General features: G+C 41.3%; 1 protein-coding gene across 1 annotated transcript; it reads left to right on the forward strand.

Annotated features, from left to right (window-relative positions):
- The first annotated feature begins 12,184 nt into the window (after nt 1–12,184).
- On the forward strand, nt 12,185–18,829 carry cbx4 (chromobox homolog 4 (Pc class homolog, Drosophila)). Its single transcript, XM_059653695.1, has 5 exons — nt 12,185–12,720; nt 12,832–12,875; nt 13,201–13,266; nt 15,649–15,715; nt 16,665–18,829. The coding sequence occupies exons 1-5, from the start codon at nt 12,652–12,654 to the stop codon at nt 18,045–18,047; spliced, it is 1,629 nt and encodes a 542-aa protein (XP_059509678.1). The 5' UTR covers nt 12,185–12,651; the 3' UTR covers nt 18,048–18,829.
- The last annotated feature ends 635 nt before the right edge of the window (nt 18,830–19,464 follow it).

Below are 19,464 nucleotides of genomic sequence, written 5' to 3' on the forward strand. Positions count from 1 at the left end.
ATTGTCTGGAACCATCTGCTTCTAGGGCGAGGCCGAGAGCTGGGTTTGATACAAAGGGCTGCTGTCTGTATGGAAAAAGAGTTCGTAAACAAACGTCAGACATGAGAGGCGATTAATACAAATGCACGTCAACGTCTTGTGCTAATGAATGTGCTGCCTTGCCTTCTCGGACTCTAAAAATAGAAAGGCGATTTTCAGTGAAGACACTACGTTGCACGTTTTCACTCTCCAGAAATGTCAAAGGCACAAATGCTCAGTCACTAAACGACACCCTCCACACACTACACACCCCTACGTCCAATGCCAATACCTGCCTCTAACAAAACCCAATCGATGGGAGTGAAACAGAGCCCACTGCTATTCCCGGCTCCTAATGGAGATGACTGAAGGAATTCTATTATTTTCACACAGAAATACAGCAGCTAGGAAAACCGGCTTCTCCCGGCGGTTCTGACATCTGACGCAAATGGAAAGTGTCTCCAGAGCTTAAAGACAAATAATGTGCGTCAAAAGGCTAGCCTCAGGCGTGCGACATGGGCCACATAGAACATAAGCCATGATTATAGGTGCGCCTTCTGATCCTGACTGAGTCATAACTGACTGCTGAATCTGAACCGGTTTTTCTGAGATGAGCGGTGTGTGATGACCGAATAACCAGAACATAGGCGGGATAGGCTGAGGGACAACGTCGTTTTAGGTCAAATGTGAATAATCCCGAGAGATCCTGAAACAACATTTTGAACGGGATTGAAGGTGGTGGTGTGTGAAAGGGGTTATAACTGAGGCTGGTGACCGTGACACAGCAATTGGAAGTTCAGAACAGACTGATGGTGTATTTTATCCTGGTGTTTTGACTAAAGCTGAGAAGGTGACACAGGTTTTAAACTCTGCTTTATGTTGCAGTGCCCTGTAAAACTGAAATATAATTGGCCCGTTATGGGGACAGCACGAATGGGCGAAGGTTTTTTTTCTACCTGTGTGGATACAATCTGCGTGTGTGCAAACCGGGAAGTGGTGCTTCAGAAAAGAAACCCACGCTATGTCTGTAGCTCTCTATCTGGAGATCAGTAAGATTGGCATCTGTACGCTGTCTCTCTGTTACTATAAATATACCAGATTACAGAGACTGCGTCAGTGCAGCTGTGACTGATCGACCAATAACTACTTTCCACGGTCCATAGGAAAAAAACACACATCTGGATAGAGTGTGGGTGGGAAAGGGCGTTTACCGGTTCAAAGTGATTATGTCGTCTCTGTACATCCCGGTAAATATTTTAATCCCAACGAGGTATTATGGAGTTGACGATTTCTCCCCTCCGCCGCCCGACATCCCAGCGGCGCCGTGGATTCCTGAAAGTCTCCTCCCAGAAACACGCTGTTGCTTCTTTGGTTTTCTACATAGGGAGCTCACATCTTCCCCTTTACGAAAAGAACATATCCACGCATTCAGTCATTTAAAATATCAGTGCGCGCCCTCGGTGTTGCTTGAAATATTGCGTCGATTGTACAAAAATCAAAGGCAGAGTCATTTGCGAACAGCTCCCAACAATGTTATAACATTTGAATGATTTGGGGTTATGTGCTGCAACCCCAAGGCTAATATCCCATTGGAGTAAGGATTCCCGATTTACCTCCAAAATAGAATCATTATTTTAGGATCGTTCTTTGCAAAAGCCACCCGTTTATTTAGAGAAAGTAAATTTGCATGGGCTTCGGTTCTGCTCAAATGTCAAAGCAGCCTTGTGAGCAAGGTCTAGCTGCACAGCTGCAATACTGTGGCTGCTCATGTGTGCAGATAACGCATGTGAAATCTATTCTCGGAGTGTTTCAGTGTGACTGAGCTCCATGGGGGCTTCCAGGGTTTAGAGGGGACGAGTTTGTTACAAAACCATTGCTTCGATCTAAATGTGCGGAGAAGTAACAAGGATCGGGTTGCAAATCGAACGCTTGAAGGTGTGTGTGCCGATCAATGCCCACCTGCAGCGATGGACGAACTAAATTGGACTTTCCTCCAGTGGCATATTGCGGGGTAACATTGGGACACCGCCTCCCAGAGCCTGTCATTCAGAAACAGTCCTCCCTCCCCCATCCCATCATTCCCGCCAATCGTCTTCATTCCACTCTATCTACAAAAAGAGGAAACGGGAATCGGTTAGGAAGCCCACTCGTAACGTTTCAAATGCCCACTGCATTGTGAGATGTCAACATTTTTAAACCTACTGATCATAGCCCAGTACTCGCGCTCTCGTTGACCTCTTAAGGAGCTACCCACCAACTTATTGTTCTTTTCGAGAACAGCTTACACGGCTTTAAAAGTTCACAAATGACCTGTCGGATAGCTGGATTCCCAAAGGAACACAACTTCAGAGCTCTGGGCTAGCCACGTTGGTTAGGGCTTTCTTTTCGAACAATCATATCTCAGATAATTTAACAAAATAACCGCCATGTCAATGGGGAAAGTAAAATGTAAATAAATGTGGTATGGGGCTGGGGTTTTGGGAGGTGGGCTGGCGTGGTGTTGGAGAGAAGGAGTGGAAGTTAGAGGTTAGCCGTTGTGCAGCTGGTGCTGGGGAGGCCCCGAGAACTGCGGAGGGCTTCCGTTGTTAACAAATACAGCGCAGGACTATTGTAACCGAAAGCGCCACATGGACTGCACTCAGTGACAGGGCCGTCCACAAATACATTGGTGAAACACCAGTAGGGACGTGCAGTTATACAAGCCATCCTGTGTTAGCATCGCTACATTTAAAACAAATACATTGAGGTATTTGCAACATACAAATGAGCAATATGCCCCGTTCGTATACAGCCCATCTGAGAAGGAAGACAATGTTTATCAGTGGCACAGTCTTGTGTCAACGTGTTGGCGTGTCATTACCTAAACATGGCGGGTATTGGAATCTAGCTCATAGTCGGGTATTCGCTCATCAAAGCTCTCAGTATTGACAACATTCGGGGCAACTGGTGTCCGGGTGCTCAGCACAATACCTGCGATATTGAGATTGTTCTTATTCTACGTTTATGTGTCCTTTTTAGCAACGCCAGTATTTGTCACCCATCTATCTTTGCCTTCAAGAAGGCGGCTAAGCCTCTGCAGTTCATGGGAAGCAGTTACACCCGTGGGGCCGTAAGGTAGGCAGTTCTAGAATTCGAACCGACAACAATGAAGAACCGGCAATATATTTCCAACATAAAACAAAGGACCTATGCTGTCTTGTTCTGAGGAAGGGTCATTGGACTCGAAATTTTAACTCTGCTCTCTCTCCATAGATACCGCCAGACCTGTAGGGCTTCTCCATCCTTTCCTGTCCTTGATCCAGATTTCCACCATCCGCAGTTCTTTGTTATATATCACTTTTTTATCACTATCACATCATTACCACTCTTGTCACTCCCTTTGCCTCTGACTCGGAAGGGACCATGGTGGTGTTCCCATGCATCTGCTGACGTTCACTTTCTAAGCCTGGGGGAAATCCCTAGATTTGGGTGATGGAGCTTCGGCAAGGAACCACGCATCCAAATTCAGAGTAACGCTGTCTTTTTGACGGGCTTATTGACGTCAAGAGAAATGATGACCTTCGACATCGAGCTCTTCACTATCGTATGCGATGCTCTAAACATTGGAGGAAGTTGAGTAGAAAATGCGTTCAGACTCAGTGAAATTCGCCTCTGTAAAAGCCCAAACCCCGTTCGATGGTTTACAGAGCCAATCATGTCTGTACCCAGACACAATGTAATGATCGTGTACGTCGCTAATCTTTCAGCAAAATCAAACGTGCATCAGTGACCATTTGTTGGGGGAAATTAGCTTCCTAGCCTTCTGCTGAATTGCTCAGCGTGTGGTAATATCATGTATTATTTTTACGATGACAACTGGACACCTATTGATTATTAATCAATACCTTTTAAATTATAACCATACTCTTTATTCTCCATGATGTGACATTCATGCACATAACATCTTAAACGCGGGGGATGAAACGGGATATCTAATTTCCTCTCTCTTACTTGTACGCCAGTCGGATCTGTTAGCTACTTAATGTTGACACGTGTCAAATATTCATCTCTCAAACAACAGTAATATTAAACGCAGAGATTCTGCTTGAAAAGGAGCCATTGAAAGAGCGAATGAAACAGACTCGAAATACCACCGACTGAACGCCCGGAAATGTTTGCTCATTGCAAAATGGAGAAGAGTTTCGTTTTTAAGGTCAAACCCGTTCAACCACAGCGAGGGGCAGGTGGCTGGCTTTCTGAGCAGAGTTAGACCTTTAAAAAGGCACGTACGTGAAGCCTGAAGACTGGGCTCGGAAAGGAAGGAAGCTGTTAGACCTACATTTGGTGATCATGGGGGGCGGGGGCGGGGGGTGCAAATGCCCGAAAGAGCCGGGGGCCGAATTTGAGGGTTAAGCTTAAAATGCAACACCATTGATTAGTTGGGCAATGGTCATGAACCAAGCGACAAACGTAGCTACATCCAGGTTGCTATAGCACCTATCTCTCATTGATTTATTGAAAACCTCTATTTTGTTGATTTCAATGAGAATGAAATGTCTAGTTTACTTTAACAAAAGGATCACATAGGCAATCATCTTAGTACATGGTTTTTGGGTAACTGGCGATGGACCTCTACGCAAAACATTTTAATCAGATCCCTTTTGATCATAACGTGGGCAAAGCTTGCAGCCCTAGGATGTTGCATTCGCTCCGGCGTCTCTTCGGCTTCGCTGGCCCCAGGGAGGACACATTTATCCCGAGATCTGCGCCGAAACGAGCTGGAACCTTCTGAAGATGAGTAACCAAGTTTCCTCAAACCACGAGGCAGGAAGCAAGTTCGGGTCGGGAGTTCGGTGCTTTGAAATCCCACCGTTATCCCAGACTATTCTGACTCACTGCCTCATTCCAGCCCTCTAGTTAGTCCTTTATGAAGTGTGGATCCACGATGAAGGAGCGAACGGTATGTCAAACTGAATCGGCAGGATATTTGTCTGGAAGGACGTTCGAAGCCAGGGAACCTGCACACAATAACAATAACGCTCAACATGACAAACATGGAAAAAACAGACCGCCATTGGATCGTGGTCTTTAGAAGTCCAACGCTATTAAAATATAGACGAGAGGATCTGAAACCAATCAGAATCTGGATCAAATCCTGGAATTCCCTCCCTATGGGCATTGTGCTTCTACCTACAGTACATGGACTGCAGCAGGTCCGGAAGGCAGCTCACCACCACCTTCTCAAGGGCAACCAGGCGCAGACAATAAATGCTGGCCAGTCGGCAACGCCCACATCCCGCAAGTGAATGAGAAAAAGATCCCATCTGAATTCAACCACTATGTCATTTGTTCACCACTGAATCGCGCCATCGCAAGGACAGGGTCAATGTGAGACTGGTTTCCGGAAGAGCGAGAGATTCCTTTGCTACCTTTTTGGGAATGTCACACGCCGCTAAGACCACGAGAGCCCTCTCATTAACGCCACATCTAACTACCTTAGCGACAATATCTTCTGTTGTGTTGTTGGATTGGCTGTTCTTTGATTTAACTGTAGGTGACTCTTTAATGCTTCTTATCAGATTTGTGTCGTATCTAGAACCCGAGATGAAAGTTGTTGGAGTTTTGCAAGACAGGTCTCCTTGTGCCCGGTCAGTTGGCCAGATCGGGCTTGGAGGGGGTGGGGGGACGAAGCTGCTGTATCTGTTTCACTGAAGCCCGCATTATGAATGGTTAGACATTCAAATTATATGGAACGTGTTGCCTTTTCTGAATGATCAACGCATCTTCTTGGCAAGCTGTTAGCCAAAATTTGCAAATGTTAACGGACAAGTAATCCAGCACATGCCGTTCATGATCAAATGAAATACACGAGCTGAGAAAATGGCGGAGTCTGTCTAGGCTGTTTTGCTGTCTGATAGTTTCCTAATGGAGGAATTTACTGGAGTGATGCTGAAAAATAGACGTCTCGACACAGTAATGTGTTGATTTCGACACGTACACATATGAGATGAAATATGGTCAGTTGCTTAAGTGATTCTTCTGTTTTTAAAGAATGCACCAAAAGGAACACTCACTCCAGAGTTCACATGCCTCATTCATTTGAATTCAAATCCTGCCTTGCGGATCTATCCCACGGTAGAAAAATAAACTGTTTTCTAGGTTTCAAAGCGATTTGAAATGAATCTCTTATGGATACGCAAGTCACAAACCTTCAAATGTTAAACGACTGAATGATGCGAGCAAATGAACCACACATTCGGTGTTGTGCCTTGACCACGTTGAAAAGCTTCGTGCATCATCGGAAATGGTAAAATGACCCATATTTGTCACATGATAACACATCAGTTGGTCAGATCAGCGATTAACGCCAAAACGTTATTTTTTTACATATGCTGAAATTCCTCGAAACCGAGTAGCGTTATCAGATAGTTCGCATGAGATTGCTAAAAGTTAGAGGTCTGTACAATATCGGATGTTGATGAAAAAAAATCATCGGTAGAACATTTAAGAGCGTGTTCACCGCAAAACGCCACGTTTCAATCAAGGGTCGCCATCTGCTTTCTGTCAATAGGTGATTTTAGTTCAATTTGAGACGTTTTCAAACCAGTTTGAAGAAACATTGGAGATGAATGCGTGGTGTGCACTCAGCGCCCCAGACCATCTACGTACCACACCTTCCCTTCTGTCGGTCCTTCAGCACTTTTGAATTAGTGTCGCCACTGAAATCGGCGTCAAAATGAAATTAGAGCGATTAACTTTAATAATTGTTCTACCTTGAAAACCTATTCATAAACTACCTACAAACAACCAATGCATCTATTAAATTGTGAGTAGTGTTTTAATGCTTTGAAATTGGTTTGACCAATTTGTAATAGCACGGTGTGAAGCTGGATGAACACAGCAGGCAAAGCAGCATCAGAGGAGCAGGAAAGTTGACGTTTCCGGTCGAGACCCTTCTTCAGATTTCTGCTTGGCCTGCTGTGTTCATCCAGCTTCACACCATGTTATTTTCAGGTTCTCCAGCATCGGCAGTTCCCACTATCTCTTGACCAATTTGTACTCAAGTTGAAAGAAGAATCGGAGGGTCTCCCGTGCCTGTATCTTCCATGCCCCGCTTCATTGTTTGATCCATTGGTGCCATCTGCAAGCAAATGTGATGGGAAGGCTGTAATTAGACAACTAAAAGGGATTTGTACTTTTTTTTTCTCTCTACCCACAATTTGGGGAATCAGTACTTGTTGGCCGATTGATCATTTAATTAACTAAATAAATAGCAAACCCAAAACAAATCATTCCAATAATTTGGTTCGCATACCTGAAAGTAACAATCAGTTAGATTCTACCTGATATGGGCTATGCATGATGAATCCTTTACGATTTCGACAGGTGACTTCCAGTGACAGAAAACAACATTTTTGGGGATAATATTGGACAACTGGTTAACAAAAGTTCCGAATGAGCGTTGTATGAACCTTCACAATAGGAGTGCGTTTATGAAGTTTCCGACATTCTACATAAAGTACGCTATATGAAGCTACTATTTTTAAATTGATGTATGTTGGGCATTATCCATGCCCTACATGGAAGCTGAGAACATCAGAAGTCAGGTCACGCTGTATCACATCCATCCAAAATCTACCTCAGCAAGGGCTTCTGAAAGACAAGCTCAAAATTGATATTATTATTTAGATAATAGTAGCCATCTATCACTGGATGGAAATAAAATTGTTCCATTGACTGAAATGTGAACAACATAACAGTATGAGTGTTTTATTAATGATAGACTTTTAATTGAAAATTATCATAAATCTTTGTTGGTCTCTGAACAGTTTACATTTCCGGAAGTGCCATTAAAAGCTCAATATACTGCAACAGAAACATTATCCAAAAACATAGATGTTTTGTAATAATAGTTATTATAGAACATGGTGTTCTGAAGCTTCAAATTAATTTAATCATCAGATATGGCAAAATATCAACCCACGGTCACCAGTTGAAACTTGAATCAACGTTAATCAAGCAGAATGAATTTCTACATTGAAGTGTAAAGGCTCTAGAAATATGCAAGATTTGTTGTATAATGGAGCACAACCATCTGAACTTTTGCCTTTCAGAAATGCTGATCTTCAGACTTTCTGGACCATTGTTATGATTGTTCTAATAATGGATAATGTGCAATTTAAAGGCATTTGGATCCATAAACATTCCTTAGGAAATGTAAGCACCCTATGCCAAAGCTGTTGTACCTCAGGGCATTGTTAATACAGTTGGAAAAACATACCATCTGTTTTATCATAATGACTGAAATTGGGCAACTGTTTAATTTTCATTCCATAAAGTTATCTTTAACAGTTCAATTTTCCCTCGACAGCAGTGATAGTTGTGCCATCAACTAATGATAACAGCATTGATGATCTCTTTTCCTTTATCTCAATAGAAAACATTGCTTGGACCTTTTATTACAGCGCATATGAAATGACATTAAATGGTGAATTAAGGGTGAGTATGTTCAGTCCTATAGAGAAGAGTATTGCCCTTTAACATTTGAACCAGAAGGTTTTCTTGGATAGAGAATGAACTTCAAGTCTCTATGTAGAAAACTATGTTGCGTATTGTGCAAATATCAGTATTCATCAAATGTAGTTTGGAGGCTGACAATATTCAATTTTTATCTTTGTATAAAGGTGACAAACCATTGTCATGTCATATTATGTTAGATAACGTTGGCTTTACTATTTTCACTGTTGTGTCACTAGTTTGAGAACATCATTTTGAGGTTGATACATTAATGTGGGAATTCATCTGTGAATTCATAACTAGGACCTTGGAATTATTCATTTCATTGGAGAGAAACAATTGCTAAGAATGTGAAGTGGTTTTTAAGAGTTGCCCAATTTGCTTATAAGCCATAAATTTAATACCAGAATTACTATTTTATACATGTCAAGTAGCTGACATACTTTGGGCATCCCATCATTGTCTTTCTCAGTAGATTACTTGAGAGTTAAGGATGTTAGCAGAGTAAGGGAAGCCCCAAGATCGATGGAAATCAAACATAGGGAGAAATGGTATAGGAAAAAGCAGAAAGACATAGAAATGTTTATCATTTTAGTAGAGTGAGGATGTCTCATATGGATTATAATATTTGCTGTTAACCAAGGTCATCAGAGCCAATTGTATGAGATGTTTTGCAACTTTGCATTCACACTATTTTAGTGCCATGCATAAGTTGAACATTATTAAGATAAAAGGATGCGTGCATGTTTTGCCAAATCTAAACTTACAAGTATTTAGTTAATTGCAAGTAACCTTTCTACCTAATGATCAAACTAACTAATTTTATTACCATAACACAAAATGAATTTCTACATTGAAGTGTAAGGGCTCTAGAATATACAAAAGTTTTTATCTAATGGAGCACATTGATAAACCTTATGTCTTTTAGAAATGCCTATCCTCAGACTTCCTGAACCACTGCCTTTCTCAGTAAATTACTTAAGAGTTAATGGATGTTAGCAGAGTAAGGGAAGTCCTAAGGTGGATGGAAATCAAACATAGAAGTGTTGGTATCAAAGAAAAGATGTGGAAAGACATAGAAACATGTGTATCACTACAGTAAAGTAAGGATGCTGCATATGGATCATGGTATTTGCTGTTGACCAAGATCATTTGAGCCAATTGTTTGAGAATTTTTGCAACTTTGCATTCACACTATTTTAGTGCCATGTGCAAGTTGCACGTTACTAGGATAAAAGGATGCATGCATGCTTTGCCAAATCTAAACTTACAAATAATTAGTTACACTCATTAAGTAGAAAGATTACTTGCAATTAACAAATTTGCTAACCATAATGTAGATCTGTTATTCTTCATGGAATTAGTTACTCTTCAATATTTTCTATTCAACATAGTTAGGCTTGAGAACAATGATGTAAGACTTAGATCCAAATGCCAAGGATCCACATTCAAGTCCAGGGAAGCTTGTCATTTTTGATTAATCCTCATACTCAATGTCCAAATATCAAACCGGTTGAATATAAACATGCTGAATTGTTCCTTTGTTTGAGGACTAGAAAATATCTGAATATAATAACAATGGAACTAATCTACCCAGAATAATAAATGACTATTAATAGTAAGAAAAATGGACATCAGTATTCCTTATTCTCGAAAGCAAAGATAGGTGTAGCTAAAACAAAGTTAGGCTATCATCAGGGCTGTGGCGCCAGACATCTGGATTATAATTTCCAACATTTTAAAATGGCTTTAGATGGAATACATTTGCACCAGAGGAAGTATCTAGATCATGCAACCACCACGAGTAGAAGTGGATCTTGTGATCTGGAATGAGTCTGTATTTGTTTATGAGCAGGAGGGCTATGTATCCAATTATTCCAGCAAGTCTGAATATTCCACGGTAAACGTAGCAAACGTAAATTTCGATCAGATTATAGTGAAGCATATATTCACAGATCTTTGGGTGGGGGTGCGTAAATGCAAAAATATTTCAGTGAGATGTAAAAATCCATCTTAAGTGACAACTATGCTGATTTAAACACTAAACTATTAGCAACAAAAAGAATGATCTCAAAGTACTTCTCATTCCTGGGCCTCTGCACTCTTTGGGTGCTGACGATGACCATTCATGGGCATTTTTCTTACATTTTGTGTATGTGCTTGATTAGCACTTGATTCGTTTTCTTTTACTGGGTATACGTTTAACCTTTTGTTGACAAAGCTTTCAGGCTGATAATTCCATTTATGCCCAAAGGGCCAATAGTAACACACCACAAGAAGACAAGCCATCATTACAGCAATAAGACATGTGTGAATTGGTTCATTGACTGGCGTTATTTGAATGTAAAATACCAATAATACCAAACAGTGCGCTGCATCATGAGTGAGATGGTTTGGAGACAGCGACATGATCTACTTTGGATGATTAGAATAAGTGTCGCAAAGTGCCAATTAGCCATGTGTTAATCTCTACGAGGACATGAGGACACAAAATAACAGTTTCGACATTTTTCTTCAAGTAAATACACCTATTGCAAGCGAAATTCGGGTTAGATGAACACCCGACTAAATGGCTATTCCATTTATCTGTTCTCTTTTTAAAGTGTAAGTGTAGCGATTATTCCTGAAATCAATAGAAAGTATTCTGCAATCATTGAAGTATCCGAGGTTTGCAACAATGCTTCTACATTTCGTCCGTGACCAATATCCTAATATGGGCATTCTGTGTCAGAAGCATTTTGAGTGTTGATAAATACGATTCAAGAGCGATGGGGAGGGGGATGGGATACGCTGCGCTTTTCAGCGGCTAGGTTGCCTCTCCCAAGCGGTTTGCCCGAGATCCTTCAATTTATAATTTTGTGCCAGTGGATTTCTTTCATTTCAGCTTTTCAGTTTCGAAAATTGACTTCAGAGAAATGGACATGGAAGTTGCATTAATAATCATTGCGAGTTTCCTTGAATCATCCATTCGAACTTAATACCCAGACAAGGCTTCTATTTACCTTGTATAAGTAATTATCCAGCGATTATTTTTAAAAAGCAGCCGATGCACATTGATTGATGCTTCTCATATTTACTTAGATACATGCACAAACAGTAAAGCAAAACTTGTTCCTGCGGTATTGTGTCCTATGTTGAATATTGGCAGAGTTACAGCTTGAAATTGGCAATACCCTACCAGAAGGAGCCATGGTTGCTCTTTGAGTGAGGAAGAGTATTGTGTGCTGGTTCCAATGGTTCTATCATGTAACAGTCCACCACGGTGGAAGGCACTAAATTACGAGCCACTGAGACAAATGAACATTGACTAACAATGTAGCACAGTGTTATGATCATCACTATTGCCATGATCGTGCATTATATCGGCTCAATGTGATTTGGGAGGGGGGGTTGGTTACAGGCTGACTCACGGTACTGTGTACTTCGCAAAATGTATGCACAATAAAGGGCGAACGTAGCTGCCCCAGTTACGGGGTAGTAGGAAAAAATTAAATAAAATAGTGACGCGTTTTGATGTCTGTCAGAAACGAAGCAGGTTTCTCAAAGAACGCAAGACATTGCTAGCCCGATGCATAGCCAATTAGAAGAGGACACGAAAGACATTTGCACATTGCACTGGAACAAAACTGTGAGCTCGGGGAATTACATTGTTTAGATGCGAGACAACAGTCCCAATGAGGAGGGAGAAGGACAGGGTTGGGGAGAAGCACCATTTTCTGATGTTCATTTTTGTGTCGTTCTGTCTTAATTTGGAAAAACAGAATTTATCTGTCTGCCATTACCATACAAGGCTGCGTCTTGCCCGTATTTGGTGCTGTAGTAAGATTCTCCGACCTCAGGCGGGGCTGAGCTGATTGACAGCTCCAGATCCTGACGCCACAGCGTTGTGTTGCCTGCGTTTCTGCGTTGCCGGCTCTGCAGCAGAGAGAGAGGGAGAGAGAGAACGGGTCTGTGACTACGGAGTCTAGAACCGAAGGGACAGGGAAAAAAAAGCCCGCCCGGAAAGGGTGCCAAGAAGATAAACAAGAAGAGCGAAAGGAAAGCCGTGACTGCCCACAGCAGGAGTTCTCCCTTCCGGGTGAAGCGAGCTGCAGTTAGCAGAGGTCAAGCGGCGTCCGTTCAGCTCTTCGCATCGCTATGGAGTTACCAGCCGCAGGGGAGCACGTATTTGCTGTGGAAAGCATCGAGAAAAAACGGATCAGGAAGGTAAATGTGACCGGCTGGAGGCCACCTCCACACTAATCCCTCCAGGTTATTGATCAGGAATAGTGCTGTCTCTGCTGTTCAGTGACGAACGTTGTCTTTATTTCTCCGCAGGGAAAAGTCGAATACCTGGTGAAATGGAGGGGATGGTCTCCCAAGTGAGTCCCTTTTTTTTGCATTTTTTAAATATTAAAGATAAACTACTGCGCCAGAATGTCTGGAGGAATCATGTGGGAGTCAAATCAATTCCCTTCTGACAAATGCCACCAGTGAATTATTAGTAGCTAAACCAATCTAACAAAAAAAATGGCCAATGAGAGTCCTGGAATGTCTTAATGGACTGTGAAAGATATGATAGTGTGTGTGAATGGAGTGAAAATGGCCTCCCTTACACACTGCTAGAATAGCAGCACTAGTTCGTTTTAATTTTCCGCTTGGGTATTTGGAGAGGTTTTGAGTGAACTGCTGGTGTCTTCTCCGCAGATACAACACGTGGGAGCCAGAGGAGAACATCCTGGACCCTCGGCTGCTCCTGGCTTTCCAGCACAGGTAAAGAAAAACAGAGGGGTCGAAAGAACTCTGCCACAAGTCTACACACACACACATTTTGTACATAAACGCAAACACGACCAACAAAGAATACATAGGGCTAAAAGCTCGGAGCTTTCGAAAGTAAAGGGGCTGCACGGTTTCGAAATGAAACCAGATTAGAACGCGGTGATGTTTCGGTGGTCTAAGCCACCGCCTGGGTCCTTGGGATCTATTCTGAGCGCAGTTGAGCAAAAGCCAGTCCACGGTGAAATATGTTGAGATGGCCTTAACCGTAAGGGGGATGGGGTGGGAAATCGATAATCAGCTAGTAGCGTTATTCTTCCAAATGCCAATACCTTTCCTGTCATTACTGAAGTTCAAATCGGGCAAGGACATTAGATAAGAAACTGATAAGATATATTGGCGCAATAAATACTGGAATGTAAAAGTTTGTAAAATCTCCCTTTTAACCACAGCTGCAATAGTGATGTGACTACTGCTGCCATGTTCCAGATCGTAGCTAGATGGTGCATTTATCTTCGAAGTGAGACTCGTGTAGGGAGGTTCTGGGCTGTCATACTACACAATATCCTTCTAACCAGTGTTCCTGTTTCTAATGGCCTCACTACGCTCCTGTTCCTTGAAACACCTGCCGTAGGCGCAAGTACCATTTTAAAGGGGCAACGTTGCTTTTAACTAACGCTGTCGCCTGAAAAAAGGACACAGGGTTACATATCTCTTTTAATTAGTTACACGATAATCGATCCGGCTGGTGAGTAGCTCACGGGGTTGCCATAGCTGCCTGCAATCATGTGAATAAATAAAGTGGAATCATGCTGTGTGCAACATGGTGGGAGGGACAAGAAGTTGCTTATAACTAGGTCTTGATGGAACAGAAATAATTAGACTAATAATTAAGTCAACAATACATTTTTTAAAAGAGGCTTACATGCATTTGCGCATATGCATAGGCAGTACGCGTCCTCTTCGTTTAAATTGAATTAAAGACACAGCACATTAAGCAGGACCAACGAGTGAAATTGAAGTTTCTCCTTTCCACCTACCGCCAGTTACAAGTTGGTTGCAGTTATTCAAAGTAAGCTAACCTGTAACGTTTTTGCAAATTTTGACTGGGTTACAGGATCGTACTGATGAACGTATAACCAAAGTGAAATCATAATACTTTGTGTTAGAAATAACTTTAATAAGAGTACAGTCTTGCAATGTGACAGTTGCCAAAGTATCACGGTACTTGTTGCATTCAAGGCCTCAGTAGTCTAATTTCAGTTACGTCGATGGTACAATTCTATGCAGAGATTTAATACGATGCATTCCAGTTTAATGCAGAATAAAAACAATGATCAAAACGTATTGATGCATTTTGGACTTAACTGCATACCACACTTATTTTAACTCGTTTAATATGGCAAAATAATAGCATGAACTATCAGACGAAATGTTTGTAAACTACCCAAAGGAACCAAGGAAAACAGAGTGAGCTGTTAGATGCTGTTTTTTGAATGTGCATTTTAAATGACAATAGGAGAACAATTATTAGAAAGCTGACAGGAGGTGGACATATTGTTGTGTTATTCTGTGGCTGAAGTAGCCCTAATATTAATATAACAGCACCCAAGTATACTTCAGAGGAACAGACAATTAGTATGCATTTATGCATGTAAAATCTGGAAATAGGTACAGAGACCAGTAATAAACTGGAAAATGAGCAGTAAATGAGAAGTGGTGGTTTTCTTTGATTAGTGCACATGTAGAAACAAGAAAGGCTACTTAACATACACAGATTTGTCAAATCACAGGCATTTTTTTTAGGCCCAGACTTACCAATTGTAGATAATGGTCATCTAAGATATTCTCTCATTTAAAATTTTATGTAGAAATAATATTGTTATAGCTTATTGGGCAGATATCTTAATGTTTAATGTGAACTTGTTTAATTGAATATACATTGCAAGTCAGGAACTTGTCCCTTTGACACAATAAAATATAAAGCTTTACTCATAATCTGCAACACCATATCTTTGTGTATTGTGACAATGTAATCTGAGGAAAGGTCATTGGACATGAAAAGCTAACTCTGCTTTGTGTCTGCAGATGCTGCCAGATCTGTTGAGTTTTTCCAGCAATTTCTGACTTCATAGCCAACTGAGTGATTAGATATGTAAGTGTAAACATTTAATTAAAAATCTCAGAGCACCTAGGAACTATTTAGATTAAAAGTATTTTGCATTATGTTAGGGTGTTGTAGGTTACATGCAAAGTATGGCACAGCCAAAGAGATCAGGTCTTTTCAGGAGTGGGCATGGAAAACATCTTGTAAACTGATTATGAATTTAATTTTTCCAGTAACTTTAAGATTGACTGTTTTACCTATGACTGCAGGGAAAGACAAGAACAATCAGTGGGCTACCGTAAACGAGGACCCAAACCAAAACACCTACTAGTTCAGGTAATATTAACCCTCGAATGCTCGTTTGTTTGTGTTATATATGAACCAGATTAGAGCAATCCATCACCTATTTCCTGGCTCCATTTAATCAAGACAACTTGAGTTTCATAAATATTCACAGTCAAACCTTATGCTCACTTAGAGCAAACAACAATGTAAATATCAATGTTATATTGTAACGTGATGTTGACACAAAACCTAAAGTGCAAGTGAATATGTTCTTGAAAGACATAAATCGATGCAGGGATGCAAATGGAAATTTGAGTACAAAATTATCTAGATGTACTTTAACAATATTATTGTTTAGCAATACAATCTCCAATCTTTAATGTTCCAAATTTGCAATCAGTAGTCACCAAATATCATAAAATATATTTTAAAAGACCAGGTACAAGTTAACTTATTCAGATTCATTAATAAATAGAGAATCCAAAGCAACTTTGGTAGTAACTAAACAAAAAGTAGTGGTCATCAACTGGGTTACTAAATACAAGCTGATGTTGATTACTGCGAGACCACTTATACTCATAAATGAACTACTTATACTCAAATGAATAGATTAGTAAGAACAGTTGGCATCTCATGCTTTGAAACAATGAGCAAAAAGTCATCAATGATTAAGACATGTCACAGGTTCCTCCTTTAACGTATGAAGCAGATTGATAGTGGAATAGACCTTGATGGCCATTTGACTGTGCTTTAGGGCTTGGAGTTGGAACTTTTAGACCAGAAAAGTGAAACAAGTAAGAAGGTGGAAATCTAAGTCTATATAATTTGAGCTTTGCTACTGATGTAGCTAAGGACAGAACTTAAATTTCATTGATCTTTGGTTAAATATGGAGCTGGTATCGAGATCTAAGTTGTACTCTTCTTCTAGTTAATTGATTATAAGCTACTTGTCAGAATTTGAAAATCAAACAATATTTGTCAATTTATTCTCCATTTCCAGCTACCAGCATTTGCTCGACGGTCAAACGTTCCTTCGGAGCTACAGGACAATTATGTGGAAGAAGAAAGGTCCAAGAGTGATATCCTGCAGCAACCCATTAAACGCCAGTATCAGCTGAACAGTAAGAAGCTTCATCAATATAAACCCTGTAACACCGAGGAACAGCGTCAGCATCAAGCCACTAAACATTACTACCAGCTTAACAGCAAAAAGCATCACCATTACCAACCGGACATCATGTATCCTAACCAACAGGCCGACTCTCACAGGAGCGAAACTGAAGGAAATCAGGAGCAACATCAAAGTATCCAGGAACGTGAAGCGCTGCGCAGTGGTGCCAAAAATGGAAATCGTTCCCAATCTGAAGGCATAGAGAAGCCTGAAGTGAAGGAAATGGATTCGAGATCCGGGACGGGCCCAGAACTAGCCAAGCAAAGCGTGAAAAGCAATGGTATGAACGGTAGAATGAAAATAGTAAAAAATAAAAACAAGAACGGCAGGATTGTCATTGTTATGAGCAAATATATGGATAATGGGCTACAGTCGGCGAAGGATAAACACAGTAAGAACGGGGATGGAGGGAATGAGTCAGTGACAAGCAAGACTGGAGACCGCGAGCTATGGATAGTTAAAAATGGACATACCAAAGCTGTGGCGGCTGAGGAAAGAGTAGAGAAGTTGGAGGCTAATAATGTTGCAAATGGGTGGCCCGAGGCGGCCAAGACCCGTAATGTGAACAAAGGAGCAGTGGCAGATAAAAATGGTTATATTAGGACTTTGGTGGTTAAAGAGTCGGAAGCTGCAGCACAAAATAAAAACTTGAACGGAGAGGTAGCCGACGCAGAAAGTGACGAGATAGCAAGGGGGAAAGAGGTGAGAATTCCAAAGGAACAACGTCCCCAGGCGCCTGAGCAACGTGAACAACCATTGCGATGGGCCTGTGATTCGGAGGTATCCAAAAGGGACGGTTTATACTCCAAGCTCCCCAAATCCAGGAAACGCTATCTGTCAGAACCCATCGCGGACAGAGAGGCCAAAAAGCCGCCGACGTGTAGAAGCATTAGCGTCCCGGGGAGCGCCGTACAGCTGGAACAGGATGATCTCATTGAGCTGCAGGCGATCGATAGTTATCGGAATGAGGGAATTGATGGGACTTTGGACTCAAGTCCCGAGCAGCCAATCGATCTGAGCTGTGTAAAGTCTAGGCCAGAACCTCAGAAGGCGACGACACAGCAGACGGAGGCTGAGGAGAAAAATGAAACGGCAAAGGGAGAGCAACAATATCCTTGGACTGGCCTCAAACCTTATCTGGGCAATCTGATTATCACAGATGTCACAGCGAACTGCCTAACTGTCACTTTTAAGGAATATGTAACGGTGTGAAGGAAACTTAAGGCCAGTTTAGAAATCGTATAGAATGAATGCAGGAATCCTGAGAGTGAATGCACTCTAACCCAAACCTCCATTCTTTTCATTGAAAGGTTCAAATGTATGCAATTTTATTTATAAGCGGGCACATTAAATATGTAGAAGTAAATGTGTGTCTGGAGTTAGACTGGACTAACCAGGAGTAAAGGGCAGCGATAAAAAAAAAATCACTTCCTTAAATCTGGATTTTTAATTTTTTAAAAGCAAAATCTTAAATAAATAAAACCACATTATGGGTGTTTGATACATTGTTTCAATTTTTAATCCAATGTCAGATATAATTAATATTTGTGATAATGTGTGCTATCTACATGTGCAGACTCTTTGTATTTCCTGTCTGTTTGATATTTCCGAAACTGGCGAGCTTGTGCTGCTATGATAGAATTGTATTTTTTTTGTGCTTGAATGTAAATATGTGAAAACGCCTTTAAAACACCATATTCGCTGTTGCAGTGAGGCGACAGTCAGTAAGATAATGGATGAATGTTGATATTCTGATTTTTTTTAAATCTCCGGGACGCCATTTTTGAGCTGGCGTTTCTTATTTAGCAACTGAACAGTGAATAGAAATTCTATGAAACAAGTCTGAGTCATATTCTTAATTTGTGCCGCGCAATGTAGAAGTCAATATACTGTCATCGTGAAGCTCCTGTCGAAGGATTCTGGTGCTGTTAACTGAGTAAATGAAAGTGGTGGAATATGGAGCTTCCTTTGAAGTCTTACTGCCGATATTTAAAAGTAACATTTTATTAAAGTAAGTCATACTGCTTGTAACTGTGGTTACCAGCTGGCGTCATTTCTCGGAAACCACAGTTTGATATGTGTCACGTTGACACACTGTGCAGATTAAAATAGTCGAGAAGACAACATCCTGTGAGTTGGGGTGCAATAACTGTCCATCAATGTCTCATTGCTCCTCAGACCTCTGACTCAGGAATGCTGCTTCACTGAGTATGCCGTCAAGGCGACTATTCCCCTTGGCGCATCTCTTAGGGCATTTTTCTGAAAATGCCGTCATTAGAAACTCAAAGTGCTAAACAAGACTCCCGTTTGTCCAACTGCACGTGAAACGATCCTTTAACCAAGGCACCTCAAGTTGAGTTATAAGTGCAAAGCCGAGGGCGGGAGGTTTTTGGTTTATAAACTTTGATCTTAGACTTTCAAACAATCAATGCCAATTGAGATCTGCCTTGTAGGATAGAACTGGCTCGGAGGCTGTCTCTCAGTGTGGGACTGTCTTAGGGCGAGGCGGGCGAAAGTGTGATTTCTCTAAAAGCCATCCCTAAACGGGGACGTGTGTTTATTCGGTAAATGGAATACTGGCGCAGTTTTAGCACAGAGTTTGTGGTCTTGATGCCAGGTACATAGTGAA

This window comes from Stegostoma tigrinum, chromosome 22 (assembly GCF_030684315.1).
Source record: "Stegostoma tigrinum isolate sSteTig4 chromosome 22, sSteTig4.hap1, whole genome shotgun sequence".
Lineage (NCBI taxonomy): Eukaryota > Metazoa > Chordata > Chondrichthyes > Orectolobiformes > Stegostomatidae > Stegostoma > Stegostoma tigrinum.

Coding starts and splice junctions, on each gene's coding strand:
- cbx4 (XM_059653695.1), top strand. CDS start 12,652: ATGGAGTTACCAGCCGCAGGGGAGCACGTATTTGCTGTGGAAAGCATC. Junction 12,721..12,831: donor AGAAAAAACGGATCAGGAAG/GTAAATGTGACC, acceptor ATTTCTCCGCAG/GGAAAAGTCGAATACCTGGT. Junction 15,716..16,664: donor CAAAACACCTACTAGTTCAG/GTAATATTAACC, acceptor CTCCATTTCCAG/CTACCAGCATTTGCTCGACG.